We start from the raw sequence: 25,198 nt of genomic DNA, 5'->3' as shown, positions 1-25,198 counted from the left end.
CACGAGGCTTAGCAGGCAGCGCACTATGGTCTGGGAGCGCCGAATCGTGGCCAAAAATCCGATTTTTGAAAGTACGAAAATCTGTCAATCGAGCATATAATCCTTATCTACATCCTTTAGTAGGTGTGAAATGACCTATCAAATCTTCTGTAATTGTTTTTACGATCAGATACATGGTGGCGAACTTCACATCCTCGAGGTAAGTAAACAAACGTGAGAATTTAAAGTGCACGTTATCGTGTCTTGCCTTGTGTCGTTTGGTGATAAGTTGGCGTAAATCCCCGATCAAATATGGAAAAGAAAGGTGAAAGTAAGTACTTTTTGATGGTTTAATCGTTTTTATTATTATGATTAATTTTATGATCACCATGAGACTCCAAAGTTTTGTCCTAATTTAGGCAAAAAATTGCCTTCACCTTAAGTTTTAGTTATCGGTAACACGAGGTAACACGTTCTCATTTGTGCAAAAATGTTGATCATATGTTCCTCTAACAGGATATCACAGGTTTTTTTGCGTATTTTTGCGTCTGGGGCCTTTTTTGGTCATTTTAGTGAAGGACTTATACGATTTTCTGCGCAATCTGATTTCATTGCAGAAGGAGATAAGAGAGATGATACAAGGTCAACATTTGATATAGGGTGATTCATATGTATTTTTGGCTGCTGAATCCGAAAATGATATCAGTTTTTTTCCAGCACTTGCCAGATTTCCGGAAAATGAAGTTTTTTTGCAAAAAACCTCATTTTTAAGCAAAACAATATTTTCTCCGGAAAAACGACAAATGGTGGATAACACTTAGGTATTTTTTTTTATTCTTCAGCCTGTATACATAATACAAATGTATTAACTCGGCCCGCTGTGGTGCGTAGTGGTTGTAGTGCTGGCTTTAAGATCAAGAGGTTCCGAATTCAATTCCTGGCTAGGCAACCCGAGAATGGTAATCCGCAAGGTTTTAGGGTCTGATCTGGGTCTGGGTCTGAAGGCCCCAGAGCCAAAAAGATGCAAAAAAACCTATGATATCCTGTTAGAGGAACATATGAGCTACATTCTTGCACTGATAAGAACGTGTTAGCTCGTGTTAGTGATAACTTAAACTTAAGGTGAAGGCAATTTTTTGCCTAAATTAGGACAAAACTTTGGAGTCTCATGGTGGTCATAAAATTAATCTTAATACTAAAAACGATTAAACCATCAAAAAGTACTTACTTTCACCTTTCTTTTCCATATTTGATCGGGGATTTACGCCAACTTATCACAAAACGACACAAGGCAAGACACGATAACGTGCACTTTAAATTCTCACGTTTGTTTACTTAGGTACCTCGGAGGATGTGAAGTTCGCCACCTTATATCTGATCGTAAAAACAATTACACAAGATTTGATAGGTCATTTCACACCTAGTAAATGATGTAGATAAGGATTATATGCTCGATTGCCAGATTTTCGTACTTTCCAAAATCGGATTTTTGGCCACGATTCATTAGGCCTAGAATCTTTATAATAATTCTAACCATGAAAATCAGCGCAGAATGGTTGACAGCCTGCAATGAGTAAAAGAATGTCAAAGCTATTTAGGTCTAAGTAGTATTGAATATATCTAGAAAATTTTGCTAGCAGGATTTGATGATCAAAGAGTAAATTATTTTTAAAAAATCGCTAGAAATGAACATTTTTAGGGACAATTTTTGGTTCGGGGAGGGGGCGACCTAAAGGGCTAATACCATATGTCTTGCTAACACGAATATCACCATATTGAATGTGCATTTTTTTTTAACTTACGCTCCAGTCAGGATCAATAGACCGAAAAACATAGTACTGACTTGATTCAATTTCAATCATTTCTTCTCCTCTTATATTTCTGGATTAAATACGTATTTTTGGGGCTTCTGCCCTGATAACCTCTTGATCATTGAAAAATAGATTTCATATTATAGTTAGACAACCTTCAAAACATTAAACTGACATTCAATGTGGTATTCTAATCATATTTTGGCTTTTCTTCTAATTTTTTGGTTTCAAGGGCCTGCCGCCATCTTGGATTTAAGAATTTTGTAAAACTAAGGTCAAATTTGAATTCAGCGACCCAAAAAACATAAGTACACCAAATTTCATGATATTCTGATCATTTCCTGATTTATGGCCACAATTCGGCGCCCCCAGACCATAGTGCAGCGCTCCTGCGCTCATTCCCAAACGGTCTCCTATCTAAGTACTAACTACGCTCGGCGTTGCTTAACTTTGGTGATCGTCCAAGAGACAGAGCCACTACTCCATCCGCGCATGCGATCTAATTAGACGTATTTTTGCCATTTCAGGGCCCCCACTAGAATCGATTTGACAGAAAGTGATGATTTCGTGTTGAATTTGAATCTACACTTAATTTTTTCATTTTATTTTGTAATCACTTAAAATGTAAGTGAAGTTTTACAAGTTATGTTTTCCTTAAAGATGAGACTAAGAAACACAAAATGCGAAACCAAAAATAATAATTAAAGATGTAAAAAAAGATGAAATGATGAAAAATCAATAATCAACTTATAAGAACTTGAAAATAATCATGAAAAAAATTTGAAAACAAATAATTAAATCTTTATTGCGGGAGGGTCAAAATAATTTCATTAACATACCTATTTATATGAATTTAATGTGAAAAAAATAATTGATCAAGGTAATTTTATGTGTTTTCGTCACATTCTTTTCATGTAATTTTTATGTGTAAATTATGGAAAAAAATATTTTCGAGTGGTGAGCGTTGAAGAAATTAATGTGTCTTTATATGAATTTTCAGTTAAGAAAAAAAATGATCGATATAATTTTTATGTGTTTTTGCCACGTTCTTTTTGTGTAGTGATAAAATTATGTCAAAAAAAAGGCTCAAGTTGTCGCCGGTAAGGAAATCATTTACTTAAATTCATGTAAATTTTATATGAAAAATGTTTAGTCTATCCTCGAAATCACATCTTTTTTCTTTTTACATTTTTTGATATGAATTTGAAGTGAAATTCATGTAAACACTTGATTTACCAAGATTATTTTTCTTCAGTTTTGCGTTATTTTTAATATATGTTTTACGTAAGTAAATGTTATTGTAATTTCCAATATTTTTACGTAATTTTACCAGGCGTGAGAAAAAAATTGAAAAGATGTACAATTGATTCCATGGTTAACGCCCTAAGGACATTTTTACGTAAAAAAGATAGAAATGTATATAAATTTACGTTTTTTTAAACGTGAAAGCGCTCGAAGAGCCGTCAACCATGGGATAAATATTACATGTTTTGTATTAATATTTACGGCTTATCAAGAAAAAAAAGGTTAAAATTTATCTCTTTTTTTGTAGGGGGAAAAAATTCTTACTGGGGATGGTATCAACCAAATATAGTATCTAGTAATATGAGATCAGTTACGATGGGAGCGGCTCAAAAATTACACATTATACCCCCTTTTACATGGGGGATTCTCCTGATCAAAATCACAACAAATTGAAGTAGGCATCGCACAGAATTTTTGGTATAAAATCCATGCTCCCGTGCCGACAAACCCATGGAACTGGTGTGAAGGACCGATTTTTGTGTAACAGCAAGCAGCGCTGGGTACCCACCTACGTATTGCACTGTCCTTAAACTCCTCCTTTCTTTAGCAAGTGACATAATCTTTGAACGGCCGTAGAATTTCAAATGCAGCATTAGGTATTCGAGATTTTAAAACCATAAAATAATGCATTTATCTACCGTAGAAAAAAATTGAATGGAAAAGGGATTAAAATCATATAAATATCTCTATTGATGTAGTGGCCCTGAAGTCTAGATGCCTTGATGAAGTGGCCTAGTGGGCCTTGTCAAACATGCCAACCAGATCGTCCTGTTAAAATGCATACATAGCCTCATTGGACTAAGTTTAAACTTGTAATTGACGTCTATTGAATTTCTGTTTGGATCAGTTGATGTTCAACAGATGTCAGTTCATGCTGGACCGATATCAATTGAACCTCAAGTGATACGTAGCAAATTTCAACTGTTACCTATTGAGGCTCAACATAGATCTATTGAGTATAATCTGGTATCAGTACAACCTCTACTGGTACCAACTGACTCTCATCAAATATCTGTAGACTTTCAACTGGTATCAGTTGGTATCAGTGTAACCTCTACTGGTGTCAACTGTTGCTCATCAAATATCTGTAGACTTTCAACTGGTATCAGTTGGTAACCGTCGATATCAGTTAAAATCAGTTAATATCAGTTCATTTCCGCTACTGATTAAAACTGATATCAACCTATCATTTTTACCAGGGAGATCAGAACTAAATTCAAAAGCAACCCAGGAGTAAAATGAGAGATAATATGATATTAGTCTCCGAAGGGCTAGCACAGAGCTATACTGAGCAGTGCTTTATTTCTGTGCTGAGGCACATTACATGTCCGTATCCTGATCTGAGACCAAAGAATTTGCCTCAAACTGTTGAAATACAGTACCTGCCTTAATAGACTCTTTAGTTTCCCACTTCTTATGTTCTACGAAATCCTGGAATGGGTAAATGCGATCTGTACTTTTCTACAAAAATGTTCTGATCATATGAATAACGAGAAAATTGACTGACAGTTCTGTAGTTATTGAAATTTTAGTTACCTTGCCTAAAACTTGTATCGTAGAATATTTTGTTGAAAAAGTAAACACTGGAGCTTACTCTTTTGTCATTAAGTCCAGAGTTTGCATCATAAGCTTCCAAATAATGTCCAATTTTGAACATGATTTCCTCAAGCTGCTTAGATATGGCGTAACTCCTTCATCTTTGATATCCTTCATTTTAATTGAGTTATCGGCAGCAGCAAGTTGAGGGGGGAGGGGGGGGGGAGCTTTACGAAAGGTGAAGATTGGACAATTCATCTTGGAGGGAGTTCCCAAAAATCATAACCTTGACCACCACTTCCCGTGCATATAAGATAACGCAACACCATCGAGAGGAGGGAGGGGGGTGAGATTTTTTTCATAAAAAATCTTCGTTAGTATGAAACATTGATAATTATTTTTTGATGACAACTTGTAAAAGCAAAAGAAATTAAGAGAAAAAGAAAGATGAAACGGCTTACCAGCACAAAACAGTTTTCCTGCTCCAGATAAGACTACAACTCTACAATTTTCATCTTCTCCAAGAACTGAAAAGCACTTTTTCAGGTCCCTGAAACGGTTTTATTCAACAATTTTTTGATGACAGTAAAGCACACTAGCAAGCTTGGGTCACGCGATGTAACTGAGCCTATCAATCTGACAAGGACGGATTTCTACGGCTGAAATAGGTTCTGGCTGTAGTCACTAAAAGCCTAGATTTCATATCTCATGCTTTGCCTGACCTATCAGAAAATGATGTTCTATCAAACGGAAGCACGCAGCGTCAATTTGATAGCTGTCCTCTCAGGTGATGATGGGCGAGCAGCTAATAACAGCAGCAACCTTGTTGGATTGAAGAGCTAAACTTGATCGTGTGACCCAGGCTGTAAAAAAGTATGAAAACTTCAGAAATAGACCAGTTGAATGAGTTTTCCTGCTTTACTGCGCCTACTAGCCTTGCTAAAAGACTGAATGGGCCAAATTTAAGATAATGCTCAGGTCTTCTCTAAATTATTAGAGGACCCAAATAGAAACTTGTTTCAGAAGGTAAAAAAAAAAAAGAAGGAACATATTTTCGTAACATTTTTGCATTTCTTTGAGACCGGGAGACAAATAAGTTATTTCACTTTTCATTAGTTAAGGGGAGTACAAAGAAGGGCTCATCCTTGTCTGAAAGAATGGAATGGATATTTAATCAATCAGCCACCTCATGCACTACCTTTAATCCTGCTCCTGAGCAGGTGCTCTAATGGCCTTGGTTGCAAAATAGTGCAAATTAGTTGTTCAGTAGCAAATTAGTTCCCTAATGTGTCCAGCAATTGAGTTGAGTTTTCTAATAATTTGGCAGCATGTGATTCATTCCTAATGAACTAAAATTAACTGGATAAGATAAACGCTGCACGAGAAGGAAGTTAATAAAAACAACAAACAATTCAGGGATTTTTAAGCTTTCACTTCACAGAATACCAACAGACACAAAAAATTGATAAAATGTTAAGTAATCTCAGCTGCGTGACACCATGCAAGCTGCAGGAGGCATGCTGAAGCATGTGTATGAGAGGTGATAAAAGTAAGAGGTGTGGCTGGTCCACGCGAGGTTGACTTCTGCAACTCCTTTTATCTTTGAGTTGCTACTTTTCTTCCTAATCTTCCTGCTTCAGATTTAAACCGTTACAAAAACATTAAGGATGCCATAGGTTGATAAATTGTTACTTTCGAAACAAGTCACAACCTCATTTATTAGGAGATGAGATGAAATTACATTTGAAAAAAAATATTTCTCAAAAAAAAAAAAAAAAAAAAAAAACTTTCGTTAAATAAAAATAAAATGATGTCACGAATTTTAATGATACGAAAAAATTAGATAAAATTACATTACACTGTGCTATAAGGGGAGTAGGCAGCCTTTTTTTGGTTCCAAAAACTTATTTTGGCCTTTTTCTAAACAAGTTCTGCATATCTTTGGCTGTATTTAAAAAAAAAAATGTTTAAAATCTGATCATTATTGAATAAATTATGCATCGTTTTGTGACAGATGGGATGATGCAAACCTTATATGTGTTCAAAACTATGAACAGATTTTTCTCAAAACTATATTGTTTTACTTTAAGGTACACTTTTCTCAGGATCAAGGTGATGAATGGATTTTCAATAACAGTTTTTTTCTTCTCCTTACCTTTGTTTCTAACATCAGACGAGAGAGTGTGATTTTATTATTCATCAACAGAAAAAAGTAATGATTTTGAAGGCGAAGTTAGCTTTGAAAAAAAAAAATTAAAAATTCATGAGAATTTCAATTTTCAGAAATTTTCAAAATTTTCTCATCTGAAGCTAGAAAAAGTTTTTGAAAATGCATCTAGTACCTGAAAAAAATGTACCTTAACATCAGTACAGTTTGCATGGTGAAGATAGGGACTGCCCATGTAACTCAATAAAAATTGCCCAGCATATGAAGATTTCTAATTCTTGAGAAAACGCTTCATTTCTAAAGTGTGTGAGTCCTTCATAAAAAGTAATTCACAATATACACAGCCCAACATTTCTTCTGTTTTCTCGATAGGAATTGTGAAAAGAAAATAAACAATTTGATTAATTGGCTGTGTTAATCTGACACACACCCTCACACACACACACCCTCTCACACACACACACCCTCTCACACACACACACCCTCTCACACACACACACCCTCTCTCTCTCTCACACACACACACACACACACACACCCAGAGCTAGATGAAAAATGCTTTGGGTTTTTTTTTTTTTTTTAAATCAGAGCAAACCTGTCTCTGCAAAACACGGCGACTAGGGACAACTTTAGTTTAAAAACAAACTCTTTTTCTTTTTCTTTTTCTTTTAAAAAAAGGAAAAGTTTTTCGTTGCTCTTCCCCTGAAGTTCCGGAACATTATCTCCGACAGTAATAAGGGAAAATCAGGAGGCTAAGCTGTTCTGATGATGGGACCAACTGATCCCAGATGCATCCATCGTTGCCTTCCTAACTGGGCATAACTAGTGTTGCACTGAATAACATGTCTGCCAGGGAGAAGTTCAAATGCGTTTTTAGCCTCTGTTATAGGAAGATGTATTCAGATATAACCTGGATTTTTTTGCAGAATGGCTGAATACGCTTTCTGCCGCTTTATAAGATTTAAAATGCTTCTAAGTGTGTCTCTTTCTTGATGCACTTCATCTTAGAGTTAGGAAATTTCCAGAGCAATTACATGGAGCCTGAAAAAACATGTTTCTTCTTTATCGGTGATTATACATTATCTTCTTAAATTAGTTGTTTGAGCTTATATCTTCCAAAGCAATAAAAAAACAACTTGCAAGAGAAAAGTTCATAATTTTCTAAACCTTTTCCCCTAATATTTGTTAATCGTTTTTATTTTAGTCTCCTTTTCTCCACAACATTCTTACATTCAGAAAACTTTCTTACCCAAGATTATGGATTGAACAGAGAATAAAGAGAAGCAAAGAAAGAGAGTGCTAAATCATGAAGGAGAAGTAATATTAGAGACAATATAATTTACCTTGAGGGATGTCCTGTCACTTTTAACGACAACTATTTCTCATTTTCACAAAAACATTATGACCTCACAATTTTTAACTTAAATTTTGAGGAAATGGTGTCTTGCATTCTATTTGATCACATCGTTCCTCCGTTTCATCAAAGCAGAGGCAATTCTCTGTTTCAAACTTTCCAGAATCATCTACAAAAATTAAGACAAAGGGGGCAAGCCAGTTTACTAACTACAGTAAGACCCCAATAAATCGATCTGCTGGTCCCCTCAAGAGGACCACAAGAGCAATGTTAATTTTTTCTGATGAAGAACGGACTGAAATCTCGAACTGATTCGATTCACAAATTGTAATACTCGGTTAATTTTTCTTTTCTCCTTTTAAATTAGCAAGATGAGTGACATTCTCACGTGATATTATGTCATGTAATGTCATCCCAAATTGATTTTAAAAAATGCATGCGCATTCAAACAAAAAATATGCCTTAAGTTTATTGGACTAGGAGTACGAAATAAATGGATTTCAACAACAAAAGGAAAACTTGCATTTGCATGGGGAAGAAAAGGTATGTAGGGAGCAGTGTAAAAAATACTGGGTAGGAACTGAGCGAGCTTCTTTGTTCTTTCCCAAAAATCCAACAAGTTCATCATCTGTGGTGAAACGTATTCATTCTGTCTTTTCTCTCTTTCAAACTGAGCCTCACTTTCTTCATAGGTAGGAAAACGACAGATGAGGTACTTTTCTTTGTCCTCTTATTGGTTGTCCTTTTTTATCTGAGGATCAAGATGGGTTGTCAGACACAACAGGAGGTAAGACAATTATACGCCACTACAATTACAATCTGGAACAATTCCTGATTTGCCTGAAGGAACACTTTCACATGGAAAAATAGAGATTTTTTACAATTTTTCCAGAAAAACCTCAGAGCTTATCGATTCTTGTCGATTTTCGCCAAAATCCGATATTTCAAATCAACGGACTACGCAATTAAAGGGATTGAACCTTCGGTCCCATGAAATTCGATAAATCGAGGTCTTACTGTACCTGAATTCTTATCTTGTGTTCTTATATTCCCTTTTCTTCTATTTTACTTCAAATATTACCAAAAACCTTTTTAAATCGTTCTGGGAATTGCTTTCATGAATTATCTTTAGAAATGATGTGAGATCTCAGGAGTTCTTAAGTTTGAGGGGCTAGGATTCATTGTTATGCCCACTTTACTTTACCCACTTACCTTTGCACAAGATATGAAAGGGTTTCCATTTAACTTGCAGTTAAATTCATAAAATATAATGTGACTTTCTTTGGTGACTTGTTAACCTTCTCTCCTTCCGTACATATATGAGAGACGTTGAGTAAATTACTTTGAAAGAGAGCCTGATTTCCAAAATCTAGTTTCTTAGAGCAAGCCCTAGATTTGAGATGGGCTGAAAGTGAAACCACTTATTTCTTCCGCAGCCAAGTAAATACAAATCTAATAAACTTTTAGCTTTGGACAAAATTATTCCTGAGAAATGGAGATGATATAATAGATAAAAACTCTTGTACTTTGCTCTGAGAGATAGTGAATTAATGCGTACATGCTAGGACATAATGGACAGAGTTAGTGTGTGCTCCAACGTGCTTTTTTCTGATAAGAATGTTGACAATGAGGTAATAACCAGTTCTGCCTTTTCTTGCACAGTTATGAATTTCGCCTAAACAGCTGTGATAGGTAATAAGAGGTGATTGTTTTACCAGAGCTATACATCACACAGCATTCATGAAGATCTCATTAGTGGGATATATATATTTATTCTGCTCCTGCAGAGACTTGAGTTAAATTAGGAAAGTGATTAAAAGCTAACAGATATGTCTGGAATTTTCTGCTGAGATAAGATGCTTACGAAAAAATATACACTTCTGTAGAATAATCTAATTATCAACTTAGATTTAAACTAATAACTATTGTTTTTAGTCCAAAGAGGCAAAATTCATAAAACAGTGAGTTTTGTTGAATCATGTCCAGAACTCACATTTTCAAACATTAATGGGAATTTTTCTGATGGAAAATAATGAATTAAATGTACTCTACAGATTGATCTCATCAATAAAAGACAGAACGCATTGCAATATTGCCAAAATTACGCACAATTGTTGAATTTTAGCGGTATTTGACCATTATCATTCATCGCCCTATGTTCAGTATACATTTTTATTTTATAATTTTGAGATATGATAAATATGACAAATATGAGATGGAGATAAATAAGAAAAAGTAACGATGCCAAAGTGAAGAAGACAACCAGGAAAGGGCAATGAGGGGCTTTCAAAGGAGATCAATTGAATCTCTATGAAAATGATTTAGGACTCAAAGCATAGGCTAATGAAAAAATAAACGAGGGAGGGGGAAGGGAGTTGTCACCTGCAAATTGAAGCTAACCCCCCCCCCCCATCCGTCAAGAATTCCCCTGCCCTTAGCAGTTTGTAATGCGAGTCAAACAGTGAGCGTACATTATGATAGAAGAAAATAATGGAGTATAATCTTGGTCGTAAATATTTTGACTTGGAACTGAGACCTAAAGTTTACGCAACATTTTCTTGTAAGTCAATCAACCCTTCGGCCCCACTCCTCCTAACGTTTTAGAACCAGGTCCAAGTCAAAATATTTAAGACCAAGATTATACTCCATTATTTTCTTCTATCATAATGTACGTTGAACAGGCCCTGATCAACTTTCCCTGCAGAATTATTGCCAAAACTATGCCTTGAAATAATATTTTTGCAAGGAGGGGGGAGGTATCGGGGGCTGCGGGAAAACGGTAAAGAGGCATATCGCTCCAAAATATTACGAGGATTCAGAAAATGGTGCTATTCGTAGTGCTACGACCAACTGTCCTTGTGTTTTCGCCGGCAAAGCGATTTTGGGGCACTGATCCCACCCCCCACCCCATTCCAAACCCGTCACGCTATTAATGAGTACTTTTCTGGGGGGATCAGGGGGTCGTAAGGACCCACTATGCCAAAAAGTAGGTTATTATTAATTTTTTCCTTAACTTTCATATAAGTCCTGAACTAGTTGCTAAGGGAAAAATCGAGTTTTTCGTCGATTTTAAGGAGTTCGAAGTAAAATTTTTAGGTTTTTATAGGTGTCAAAACAAACATTATTACTTGTAAGTATACTATGGAAAGTCACGATAAAAAATAATTTAATGCCTGTAATTGCTGCTAACTGACTTTATAAGTTGCTTCTAAAACGCTGAAAAGGCGAGTCTCCAAAATTTTCGCCGCGACTTAAAACGCGTTGCGGCAGCACTAAAGATCATTCGATTTCGCTCAAATTTGGGGATATTAAATGTTTGCCATAATGACACAAAAAACCATCGAACATCGATGATCCAACATCTTTTTCGATGGTTCAAATTTGGGACACTCTAATGTACTTCCATCTTCACATAGAGAAAAACAGGAGGTGTAAGTACGCATTTACGGCATCTTGGATTTTTTAGAGGATGTAGGTGGGTACGGACGATTTCTATCATCGATTTTCGTAGAAATTGTGTAATGTAGCGAAAAAATTCATTCTATATAAAGTGTTTTAAATTATATCATGAGTTGATTTACGCAAAAAGTTGCCAAACGTACAGATCGGACGTTATGGTCCGTTTTTCATCCTGATTTTGCTGGAATATCGACGCCATACAGTACCGACCTGTGTCACTGAGTAAACAATCCTCAAGATGCAAACACCTCCTTTTTCTTCTCTACGCCATCTTTAACTTCTAAGAAATAAATACTGTCAGCATAACAAAAGGCTGTTTTGATAGAGAATTAATACTGTCTATCTAATCTCTAGGGTGTGCGCTATTCAAGTTCAAGTTCTACAATATTTACATCAGTTATGTCAACTTTCGATCTTGCTGTGCAATAGAATATCAATAAAATCTGAGAAATATACTCACATCCACATTGTGTGATTGATGGCGTTCATTTTGTCTGGGCGATTCAGTTGGACATGATAAACAAATTCTGATGGAACAGAGACAGACAAAGTTTCGAATTGTATATTATCTTTGGATGACGTACTATCCACAGCAGCACTTCCAAAATTTTTCATTATGCCGTTTTGATGTGAGACTGCAAATTCTAAGACAAGAAAAAAAAGGAATAAATAAATTAGGTTGAATCTATTCTCAATTTTCGAACTCATGTCTATTTCCTCCATTGAATGGTCTGATGACCTGAACAAGAATTTAAAAAGAGACTCGTTAAGACCTAATTGCATCAACCTTGCTTTGTTATTGGAGTCACAAAACCAAGGCTAGCGAGTCAATTACCTCTAATTTTTGCAGATTTTCTTATCTCTATCATGTTAGCTAGCCTCATTGGTGCAGTACAGTGGTTAAGGCAGTTTTAAGGACAAGATTTTAAGGATACTTAAAATCCGTCTTTGTAGCTGCAGTTGGCCATGCCACTTTAGTACCTTTTCTGGTTCCTTCAAGACATGGTGGGGGAGGACATGACCATCCGGCTGTGGTTAGTCCACAGTGTTCAGCTGTGCTGTAACCAAATCGTACTTCATTTGTCATGTGAGCACTGAGCAACTACCAGCATCATGGTTTATAGGCAAGACACAGCGATGAAGATTCAATGAGTGAGGGTGTGAAGAGGTCTATCTTACAGCAAGGACCATAACGTTTTCAGGGCAGAAATAATTTTCCTAGCTGGTAGGTAGCCAGGAGAGCAGGCAACATCAGGGATGCAAATTTTTTCGACTGTGCAGTCATGACCAAATGGGCCTGTTGCAAACTTTTGCTAGAGCAAAAATAAGAGTTGTTTCTTGTAGATAATGCCTCAAAAATCACGATGAGCGCATCGGCAAAGTCTGAAATGCGCTCATAACTTCACAATCTGCGTAAGAAATTTGCGTTTTTTTAAGCTTCCCGCTTCTAAAACGATACTACGGCGTAGGTGAACATTTTGTTAGAGGAGTCGCTCCATCGTCGGCGATATTCATCATGGCCGACGCTTGCACGCAGTTCCGCGCGTAATTCAAGGAGAGTTCAAGGTCAATCCATTCGGGCGTGGAAAATATGAACGTTAACACACCGATTGTTATCTGGTCTAATCCAGTTCAGGTGTTATCTCGTCCCATCAAACGTGTTTTGGCGGATTGGCGTCGGCTATGATGATTATTGCCGACGATGGAACGACTCCTCTTACAAAATGTTCACCTGTGCCGTAGTATCGTTTTTGAAGCGGGAAGCTCAAAAAACCGCAAATTTCTTACGCAGATTGTGAAGTTATGAGTGCATTTCAGAGTTTGCTGATGCGCTCATCGTGATTTTTGAGGCATTATCTATAAGAAACAACTCTTAGTTTTGCTCTAGCAAAAGTTTGCAACAGGCCCATTGTGGAAATGCCCTAAAAATTGTGGAGGTTGAGAAATTTTGTTTTCTTCCTTCTTCTTCCTTTGTTTGAAGGTTTTCAGATTTTAAACTTTTATGAAATACTGCTACTTAGGCACACATCTAAAAGTCATTCGAAAAATTCACAAAACTTCGGTCAGCAAGTTGTGTTGACCTTCCGACCTTCCAGACAAGGACCCGGCATTGGACCACTACACAAGGTACAAAATTGAGCATTCTGATATATGTATGTATCACAACCAAAATTTCACATAAAACACGATTCAAGGAACCAAAATTACCAAAACTGACTTCTAACCAAGATATTCCATGTTTCTTAAAGCGTGAATTCAAACCTCCCACTCATGAAAACTCAAGGATCTGCGTGAGTCAAATTGCACACCAAACGTTACCATGGCAGTCTTCGTGATACGAAAATATTATAACTTCAATCATGACACTTTGGCTCAGCTATAGTAAATGGTTTAAATCTTAAACATTAAAGGGTGGGAAAGGAACAATGCTCGATTGGGAAGCCTGCCAAAACCCCGGTAAGGCGCGATTTGACTCATGTAGAGTATTGTGTTTCTTGTGACCGGGTCATTCAAATTTTCCGTAATCAATGTACAATAAAAACGTTCATATCTTGGTTAAGAGTTGATTTCAGTAAGTTTTGATGAGGTAATCATGTTCTACGTGAAATTCTGGTTCAGAAACATGTAACAGAGTGCTTAAATTTGTACCTTGTCTAGTGGTCCATTGCAAAAAATTGCAGAGGTGTAGAACAATCTGCATCCCTGGCAGGCAAGCACAACAACAGGTGCAGCAGCAAAAAGATTACATCAGACTTGTAGAATACAATATTGATAATTTACAGCGTCCAAAAATAAGGATACTATGTGGAAAGCTCTTGAAAAGTTAAAGTAAGAAGTAAGATTTATAAAACTCTACTACCAGGATAGGCTGGGCTCATCTCTAGGGCCTAACTCAGTGACACCAAGTCTTAATCTACTTAGAGGTAGAATTTTGCTTTGCATCATTATTTCATAAGTAGATGGTTTCAATTGATAGGTCTAGCAAGTCGGACCAATAGCTTGACAAAAAATTTAAATTTTGAAAAGATATATATATCATTTGTGAGTCATCTGAGCGCTATTTTTCTAGCTCTCTATCATGAAATTGGAGTGCCCCCACTTAAAGGAGATTAAAGAGAGTATGTTTGTTCTATTCATTTTGTAAGAGTTTTTTTCATACTACTGCTGAATTTTCAATGGCGATATCCTTTTTAATTCAGGCAAACTAGCCAAAACAAGGGCCTAACATCGGAAAAATTAGCACAAACTTCTCTGGTGTTTTAAATCACTTCAAAACATGTCTAGAGTCCCCAAATAGAAGTTTACCATTAGCTCCCCTCGGGAACACAGTCAAATTTTGCTTAAAACAAAATGGCGGCCGTTTGAAATTACATATAAATTGATTGTTGACTTCATCAACAATCTCCCGATTTTGCGTGATTTTAGTGCATTCAGTGAAAAATATTATTCTTATCAATTTTTCAGAGTATAAATTCTGCTTTCAAATATATATTAGATTTTTAAGTTTTGACTTGTTGGCCCGAGCCACGAGGATATAGAAACCGAGAAAAAAAGGCTAACATTTTCTTTAAATTTCAAGTTTAGTCTGTAATTTTTAGGACACTGCTTTAGCAGAATTTTTTCTCTTTAAACTTTCGGCACCAATGAAAAGAGCGTGAGATTTTCTTCTCAAAACACGTATATTACATCAAAATTTAACTGAAGGTATGAGAACTTTAAAGGGTCTTTATGGAATGGTGTCCAATTTGACATTTTTTTTTTTTATTTTTTGTCAACTTTGGCTGGTATCGTTTTGTCTGCCCCTGATTCACGGATATCCGGTGATTTTTTAAATTTTTAGTATCAATGATGATAGCCATGGTCCATAGTAAAAGAAGGAGTACCTTAGAGGGATGGTCGGGGGGGGGGGGTGTCTGGTGTATACACAGTTTACCTAGACTATAGCAGCTTAAATTAAATTGATGTTTTTTTTTTAAAAAAAAATACCTGTTCATCGGCAGATTTTCATGAAACTCAGTGTACTCTGGTATATTGACCTTGGAGATTTGAATTTGACATTACTTTCAGTTTGAATCAAAATTCAAGATGGCGGCAATACTTTGTTAGATACCTGTTTATCAACTGATTTGCATGAGACTTGGTATAACCATGTATTTTGCCCCCGAGAATTTGAATTTGATGTCGGATTTAACCAGCATTGAAATGAAAGATGGTGGGAAAAAGGTGGTGGCCATACTTCTTTAAAATTAAAGATGACGGCCATAATTTGAAAACTACTTATTTATCAGCAGATTTTCATAAAATTTTGTGTATCCTGGTATTTTGATCTAGTAAATTGGACGTTACTTTCAGTCTGAATCAAAATTCAAGATCATGGAAAAAAGATAATTTTTAAAATATCTGTTTATCAGTTAATTTTTATGACACTGAGTGTTACCCGGTATTTTGATCAAAGTTAGTCCGTTTCGGTTTGAAAACCTATAAGGTAGTAAGAAAGGGTAAAAAATTAATAGAAGGGCTAAGAGGACAAGGCGCATAGGTGCAGTTTTCGAAAAATTGACACATTAGTGATTCCAACTAAATCTAGGTTTGAAAGAAAGTCTGTGAAATTTACTGATAATATCCAATGCTTAAGCATTTTAATGTGAGTTTGAACTCTTTTTCCACCATGAGGTTTCATTATAATTTAGAAACTTTAAAAATGTTTTTCTCGAAATAGCAAAAACTTCACGTATGCGCCTCGTCCTCCAAGCTGCTTTATTGAGGGTATAAGTGTGAAAATGCAATTTTCTTAGTGACGTCAAATATTTAATTGACGCAAATTAAAAAATGAAACGCCGAGTAATTAAATAAAATATCTACTAATTTTTTATTCGGTCTATTCAAAGCTAAATAATATTAAATAATGTATGAACTGTCGCATATTCGGCTGACAAGATGCCGAGGACAGTAAAAGGTTAATTTTTTTATTATTTTTCTTCTTATTTACTTAGATTTCCTAATATCACACGAGCCTGCTTTACGTCACATAAAGCATAGGTGCATACCCCTCTCCCTTGTTGACTACCCCGCCGTACGTTGTACTTTTGTTCTAATCCTCATTTGACCTTACGCTGGAATTGGCCGCCCGAAAGTTCCAGACCATCGATGTTGTATTAAAGAACCCCGCACAGACCTTATGGGCAATAGCTCTCTCTAGAATCTGATGAAACTCAGATATGTTGCTCGGCTAGTCATTCTAATCAAAAGTTCTCATGGGCCGAAAGAGATCCCATGAGCGGTTTTCGAGATATTCGCCGCTTTTTGTGCGAAAATTGAGGTTTCGCTGGCCGAACCATTGTGCGGCGCCTCTTGTGCCCTTCCCTTCCAGTCCACTTCGGCCGCTCTCCGCTTCCCCGCCTCCCAAACCCGAGGCTCGGACTCCGACGCTCACGAGGCTTTGCTCATCGCCGCCGAGCCGGGTGGTCTTATCACCGTGAGCGTCGGGAGTCAGAGCCTCGGGTATGGGAGGCGAAAGCGGAGAGCGGCCGAAGTGGACGGACTGGAAGGGAAGGGCACAAGAGGCGCCACACAATGGTTCAGCCAGCGAAACCTCAATTTTCGCACATAAAACTGCGAATATCTCGAAAACCGCTCGTGGGATCTCTTTCGGCCCATGAGAACTTGATTAGAATGACTAGCTGAGCAGCATATCTGAGTTTCATCAGATTCTAGAGAGAGCCATTGCCCATAAGGTCTGTGCGGGGTTCTTCATTATAGTTATTAGTTTTACTATTGATTCCTCCGACGCAAAAATACCCGCCCCCTGAGCTGCCACCATTACGCAGACCAATCCTCACGTAAAACACTTCGCACCGGCGCACAGTGCGGCCCTCAGTGGACAAAATTTAAAAATAAACAACTCGACATCTGAATATTTTCTTGGAGGTTGTCATCATAAAGATATACCTCGTTTTTCGGCTAATATCGCTAAAACCGCTGGTTTTTTTAATAAGTGTGTGAGGACTTACCTGAAAGTAGATAAAATTACGGAAATTTTCAACCCGGTCCGAAATTTTTCTTGATGAAATTACCTTTTTCCCGATCACTTTTTATCCGGTTTTCAGACGATAGCTATTTCCATCTTAATCATCATCATCAGGTCACTTCGACTACGATTTGGTAAACACTAACAGTCACATCTTGTATTGTTAAAAGGAGGGGTATATAGGGGTCGATTTTGGCCCCACTTCAAAAATCATCTGAACCCATATTTTAAGTACCCTAGGGTAGGTGCATTCTGGCGCAAAATGTTTTTGCGATTGTGCATCGTTTTTCTGCCAAAAGAGCCGACTCAATTTTTCGGCTAAAAAATGGTTTTAATTTTATGACGAACCCAAAAAAGCTTTGTTTCATGAATACGGGAGGTTCATGTCTGTAATTTTTGGCGTACTTTCCAATGAAACAGGCGAAAATTGTCTGAACCTACTTTTAGTGGGTCATTCTAGACATTTTCAACGATTTTTGGGGTTTTTTTGGCAATTTTTCACCTGTAACTAGAAAACGGATCATTATACAACAAAAACGATCGCAGATTCAAAAAGAGCGTAAAAATTCCGTTAGAAATCATTGGTTAGACATTTTCTCAGCTTGAACTTTCAACACGAAAAACAGCTCTAAATTTGAGAAAACCGAAAAAACTGCATTTTCCACGATTATTAGTCTTCATTTACACCCAGCACAATTTTGCCACATCACCAAAATTCAGCAGATTAAAGTTGCATACGAGTACATGAAACACGCCGAAAGTTACGGTGTGGAAAAATTGTGCTCATAGTCAAAAATAGACTTTTGTTGAATGGAACCATCCTTGAATAAAAGATGAAAATTCTCTAACTCTCCGGGAAGATTCGCCAATCATTCATGGGATACCTGTATCCGGGTAATTTCTTGCGTACTTTCGATTGGAACGAGTGAAAATTGTGAAATATCACGTTGAATGGGCCATTCAGAGAATTTTTCACGATTTTTGGGGGGTTTTGGGGTATTCTGTGGGGGGGGGGTTTGGGGGGCTTGGGGAGCATTTTTTGTTTGTAATACAACAAAAAAAAATAACAAATTCAGAAAGAACGCGAAAAATTCGATAGGATTCGATACTTGACACTCTCTCTCAGCTTGGACTGTCTACACGAAAAACGGTCTCAAACTCGAGAAACTGGAAAAAACGGCCTTTTCTCCAGCTTTCCAGTCATAATTTACATCAATAGCTTAACAAAAGGTTTTTTCGTTTTTTTTTCGTAAAACCCCTTCTAATGGAGATATTTTTTTAAAAAAATGGTTTTATTTTTTTTATTATAATTATTTATTCATTTATTTCTTTTAAAATTAAACAAGTCAATTTATTGCGACAATCATATACAAACTGCATACTTTGTACTAAAATACATCGCATTACAGTTAAAAAATTAAATTAAGCCCTTATACAGGGTGTTTCAGACCACCCGTACCAGGCCTTTTTCTCGGTTGGTATAGGTCGTACGAAGTCGGAGACCGCGGGCATGAATAGGGAATTGACCCCAAGGAATCCGAATTTCGTGGTCCCGAAACCCCCTCACCCCCCCTTGGAGGGTAAAGGGGGGGTCACGATGCTAAAAGTCACGGTTCCCGACCGAATTGCGGATAGATCGCATCAGAATTGAAAAGCACGGAAAATTTCACGTGGAATTGACCCCTAAAAATCCAAAATCGGACCATCCAAGGCCCAAAAATTAACCCCTAAAGAGGGGGACAGTGCCCCCCTCCATAATTTCTCTTTGGTCTCAAAATTGATGTAGATTCTCCAGAAAAAGACAGTTTCCCAGGTAATCGACCTCGAGAAATCCAAATTTCATGGTCCCGAAGCTCCTCTAGCCCCCCTTGGGGAGTAAACGGGGGGGGGGCCCAATTTTAAAAATCGGGGCTCCTTTCCGAATCGCAAATTGATTGCATCCAAATTGAGGAGCAGAACACATTTACATCTTAAGTGACTCCTAAGAGTTCTAATAGACCCCCTGAACGGCAGAAAGTAACTCCCTGTGGAGGGGGGCTTCGCCCCCGCCAAAAATTTCTCAAGATTCCTCTTTGGTCGCAAAATTGACGTTGATTCTCCAGAAAAAGACGATTTCCCATGTAATCGACCCCGAGGACTCTAAATTTCATGTTCCCTGAGCTCCCCGGGGTCAATTACATCGGAGATCGTCTTTTTCTGGAGAATCGACGTCAATTTTGCGACTAAAGAGGAATCTTGAAATTTTTGGCGGGGGCGAAGCCCCCTCCTCAGGGAGTTACTTTCTGCCGTTCAGGGGGTCTATTAGAACTCTTAGGAGTCACTTAAGATGTAAATGTGTTCTGCTCCTCAATTTGGATGCAATCAATTTGCGATTCGGAAAGGAGCCCCGATTTTTAAAATTGGGCCCCCCCCCGTTTACTCCCCAAGGGGGGCTAGAGGAGCTTCGGGACCATGAAATTTGGATTTCTCGAGGTCGATTACCTGGGAAACTGTCTTTTTCTGGAGAATCTACGTCAATTTTGAGACCAAAGAGAAATTATGGAGGGGGGCACTGTCCCCCTCTTTAGGGGTTAATTTTTGGGCCTTGGATGGTCCGATTTTGGATTTTTAGGGGTCAATTCCACGTGAAATTTTCCGTGCTTTTCAATTCTGATGCGATCTATCCGCAATTCGGTCGGGAACCGTGACTTTTAGCATCGTGACCCCCCCTTCACCCTCCAAGGGGGGGTGAGGGGGTTTCGGGACCACGAAATTCGGATTCCTTAGGGTCAATTCCCTATTCATGCCCGCGGTCTCCGACTTCGTACGACCTATACCAACCGAGAAAAAGGCCTGGTACGGGTGGTCTGAAACACCCTGTATCTGCCTTCTGCATACACACCCGAACCACCCTCTGGCATTCCTTCAATAAAACCTAGTAGAGTTATTGACCGTTAAAAAAATACCGTTTTACCGTACGTCCTGACCAACTTTATTTGCGACGTACGGTAATACGGTATTTTTTATAACGGTCAATAACTCCAATAAGAGGGGTTTTACGAAAAAAAAACGAAAAAACCTTTTGTTAAGCTATTGATAAGCATTTTACGAAACCACGATTTTTTTCGGTTCCGACAATTAGGACAGCCACTGTGACGTCGTGACTGAACACGTACGGTATTTTTTTTCAAAAATTGAACTCCCCGTAACTCGAGAACCACGCATCCTAGAGGATTTTGATACGGGTTTTTTCTGCTTGTTTTAGGCCATGGAACAACCCCTGGAAGTTTGTCGTCACTTAGTTGTAACACCTTGTATACTGCTTAACGTTCTAACCTGTAAAGTGACCAGGATGTAAATTATGACTAGGGAGCTGGAGAAAAGGCCGTTTTTTCCAGTCTCTCGAGTTTGAGACCGTTTTTCGTGTAGACAGTCCAAGCTGAGAGAGAGTGTCAAATATCGAATCCTATCGAATTTTTCGCGTTCTTTCTGAATTTGTTATTTTTTTTTGTTGTATTACAAACAAAAAATGCTCCCCAAGCCCCCCAAACCCCCCCCCCCCCCCACAGAATACCCCAAAACCCCCCAAAAATCGTGAAAAATTCTCTGAATGGCCCATTCAACGTGATATTTCACAATTTTCACTCGTTCCAATCGAAAGTACGCAAGAAATTACCCGGATACAGGTATCCCATGAATGATTGGCGAATCTTCCCGGAGAGTTAGAGAATTTTCATCTTTTATTCAAGGATGGTTCCATTCAACAAAAGTCTATTTTTGACTATGAGCACAATTTTTCCACACCGTAACTTTCGGCGTGTTTCATGTACTCGTATGCAACTTTAATCTGCTGAATTTTGGTGATGTGGCAAAATTGTGCTGGGTGTAAATGAAGACTAATAATCGTGGAAAATGCAGTTTTTTTCGGTTTTCTCAAATTTAGAGCTGTTTTTCGTGTTGAAAGTTCAAGCTGAGAAAATGTCTAACCAATGATTTCTAACGGAATTTTTACGCTCTTTTTGAATCTGCGATCGTTTTTGTTGTATAATGATCCGTTTTCTAGTTACAGGTGAAAAATTGCCAAAAAACCCCAAAAATCGTTGAAAATGTCTAGAATGACCCACTAAAAGTAGGTTCAGACAATTTTCGCCTGTTTCATTGGAAAGTACGCCAAGAATTACAGACATGAACCTCCCGTATTCATGAAACAATGCTTTTTTGGGCTCGTCATAAAATTAAAACCATTTTTCAGCCGGAAAATTGAGTCGGCTCTTTTGGCAGAAAAACCGATGCACTATCACAAAAACATTTTGCGCCAGAATGCACCTACCCTAGGGTACTTAAAATATGGGTTCAGATGATTTTTTGAAGTGGGGCCAAAATCGGCCCTTATCGATACCCCTCCTTTACTAAAATTTACTATAAAACACTTTTAAAATACTCGTGGGTGCACCCGTCGCGAACGCGTTCTTATCACCCGTTCGCGACGGGTGTACCCACGAGTATTTTAAAAGTGTTTAATAGTAAATTTTAGTAAATTTTAACAATATAAGATGTGACTGTTAGTGTTTACCAAATCGTAGTCGAAGTGACTTGATGATGATGATTAACATCGAAATAGCTATCGTCTGAAAACCGGATAAAAAGTGATCGGGAAAAAGGTAATTTCATCAACATAATGCAGCCCGATAAAAAGAAATTCAACTTTAAACGAAATTTTTCCGATGAAAAATATGCCCACTACAAGGTTGCCAGAAAAAATCCCAAAATGTTCAAAATCAGGGTTCCCAGCCAATTCTGGATTTAAAAAAATCCTTATTTTTCCAGGTTTTCCAGGCCAAAATGAAAAGTTTTCCAGGCTTTTACCGCGGGAAAAACCCAAATAATTTGCCTTAAAAGAGACAGCGCGCGCGTGCATTTTTCGATTTTTGTAAAACTCTCCTTTTTTCACCAATCTTTGATCTGGTTTAGCTTTTTTTTTTACAAGAACCAGGCTAGAATAGTATCATAAAACGATTGAAATCACATATTCAGACCACTCGTCCACTATCTTTTTCTCGAAAACGGCGAAAAATTGGGCTTCGGGACCAAAACTAACAGAGGGTAAATCGACCCAAAAGAATAGAATGAATATATCTTCAGCCCTCCAAAATGGCCCCTTGGGGGTGTTGGGGGGGTACTCCCCCATTTCGCGCGATTTTCAAATAGGAAGGGTATGTTTTGACTTTGGATTTGGAATGTACGGCAAAAAATAAGAACATTTTGCTCTTTGAAATTTTTCCTTAAGCCCCCATTTTTTGGAGTTATGGGGCATTTTCGGGCATTTTTGGGGCAATTTTCAATTCGATGCTGTAAGCGGGCAAATTATTCAAATTTCAAAATCTAAAAGTCTCCTGAGAGAAGAGGTTAATACCTTTTAATTGATGTGCCATATGACCCCTGCTGCTCCAAAATTTTGAGGGGTCACGACCCCCCCCCCCCCAAAAAAAAAAATTGGGGCTTTGGAGGGCCATAAGTCGAAAATTTCAAATGGCGAGGGTATGTTTTAACCTCTGATATGGATTCTACGCGAAAAGTTACGTGGAATTGATATGGCGCACGGCCTGTTTGCTCCAAATTACTGAAGAGCCCCATTGTCCCATAAGAAGCCGTGTGTTTTTGGAGAAAATAAGGGGCAAAAATGTTGAAGCAAACAGGCTATGCGCCGTATTAATAATACGTAACTCTACAATTGCTGGGAAAAAAGTTACATGCAAAAAACCTTAAAAAAGGAAATTTTAAACATTTTGGGATTTTTTTTGGCAACCTTGTAGTGGGCATTTTTCATCAGAAAAATTTCGGACCGGGTTGAAAATTTCCGTAATTTTATCTACTTTCAGGTAAGTCCTCAAACACTTGCTCAAAAAACCTGCGGTTAAAGCGATATTAGCCGAAAAACGAGAGAAAATGGCCGATTTTTGGCCGTTTTTTCGATTATGGGGGTTTTTTTTTTGGGGGGGGGGGGGGGGAGGGAGTTTCCATAAATTTTCGATGCGGCAAATTTGGATTCTCGTTAGGGACTCTCTATGGATGAGAAATCAGGTGAGAAAAAAAGTTCCGCTCTTAAAATCGCATAAAATTCCCATATGTCTGGGTTATTGGGAGGTTAAGATTTTCTAAATCCTCAGATATCCAACTTCAATCCAACCAAAAATATTTTGCGACTTTTTGCGACTATCAGAGATATTTGAAGTTAAAGTTCGGCTGTTTTGCATTGCTTTTACATTTTTAACATAGGGCTGATTCGAGGTTGCCAACTTTCGATGGACTTCTCTTGGGAAATACGGAAAATATCCTCAGATAATAACATTTTCTTATCCGTCAGGTGTTCTAGCTTGACAGTGCCAAAGGGTTTCCTTATGTCCATGCCAGTATATTCATTATTTAAGGTTAAGTATCTTTTACCGATTTTTGTCCGCATCGTCCATAAAGATGCCGTACTGTGCGGCGGCTGGGCTCGCATCGTAGCTCCCTTTCTTTTACGTGTGATGTTCCATTCCGCAATATTTTTAAATACCATTAGATGTACAGACTTCGCTATTCTCTGTCCTATTAGTTTATTTTTACGTAGTGTATGCATAAATACGATGAAAATTGTCTTCACTTTGTACGCGTGAAGTATCTGTTAGTTCCAGACTGCGGTCCTATCCATTTGCGCTCTTTGTGGAAAGCAGGGATGAGGAGGAGGGTCAGTTTCCCCTCCTATTATTTATTTTTTATTACGTTAATTTTTTCCCCTCCGGTAATGAATTAAATAAATTCACACGTTTGATAGAATATTTGCTGTATTGTTATCACCTTTTGAGTGATGGTGTTTTGCATAGAAACTCAACTTTCTGTAAATATTGCCATTTTTTACAATTTTAAATAAAGCCGTGTCAAACTCGAAAATTATCAACATTTTTGAAAAATACGTACCATTTCTTATGATAAATTGCGTGTACTTTCACGCAATTACAATGGTTTTTTAATCAAACACTTTTAAAATTCTTAAAAATTAGGAAAATGGAGCTAAAAGCAGACTTTGTTCATAAAAGTGTCATTTATGATCCAAGAAGAAATTATCCTACCGACAAATATAATTACTTAGAAGGACCGTGAACAGATGTTGAACAACCTTTCTAGACCAAAAGGAGGGGTTGCGATTTGGGCCGAAATCGGCCCCTCCACGGAATTGAGAAATTTTTGGATATATGGAAGTTGACGGTGCATATTTGACAGAAATAATCGAGTTTTGCCGATACTCAAGTTTTTTGGCTGCGAAACAGGGGCCTAAACATGGCTCCGAAGCCGAAAATAGCTGTGATTTCGAGTTTTTCGCGGTTCTACCTAAGATTTCGACCTGGGCCCAAAGGCGACGGGTGCCTCGCCACGGGGACGGGGGACAGCTTCGAACATGGTGCCAAGGACACCTAGACACGTAACATACTTGAATATGGTCAACGGTCGCCCTTGGGCCCAACTTCAAAATCAAACTTTTCCAACTTTTTAGCCCGAAATAGCCGAAAATCCATGTTGTTCGCGGTTCTACCTCAGATTTC

At 37.7% G+C, this 25,198-nt stretch overlaps 1 protein-coding gene across 4 annotated transcripts in view; it reads right to left on the bottom strand.

Moving 5' to 3' along the window:
- Positions 1–25,198, bottom strand: part of LOC109040500 (delta(3,5)-Delta(2,4)-dienoyl-CoA isomerase, mitochondrial) — an 84,876-nt gene that overhangs the window by 31,759 nt on the left and 27,919 nt on the right. For all 4 annotated transcript variants that reach the window (XR_011900682.1, XM_019056470.2, XM_019056469.2 and 1 more), the window contains 2 exons: positions 12,072–12,255; positions 5,093–5,181 (listed from right to left, as the gene is read on the bottom strand). Coding sequence is in view for 3 of the 4 variants with exons in the window: in XM_019056470.2 (XP_018912015.1) it covers positions 5,093–5,181; positions 12,072–12,255 (273 nt within the window). In the remaining variant the exon portion in view is untranslated. The remainder of the gene's footprint in view (positions 1–5,092; positions 5,182–12,071; positions 12,256–25,198) is intronic.

Source organism: Bemisia tabaci, chromosome 1 (assembly GCF_918797505.1).
Source record: "Bemisia tabaci chromosome 1, PGI_BMITA_v3".
In the NCBI taxonomy this organism is placed as follows: domain Eukaryota; kingdom Metazoa; phylum Arthropoda; class Insecta; order Hemiptera; family Aleyrodidae; genus Bemisia; species Bemisia tabaci.
Note: the sequence above shows the minus strand (reverse complement) of the source record. Positions and strands in the feature narration are given on the sequence as shown.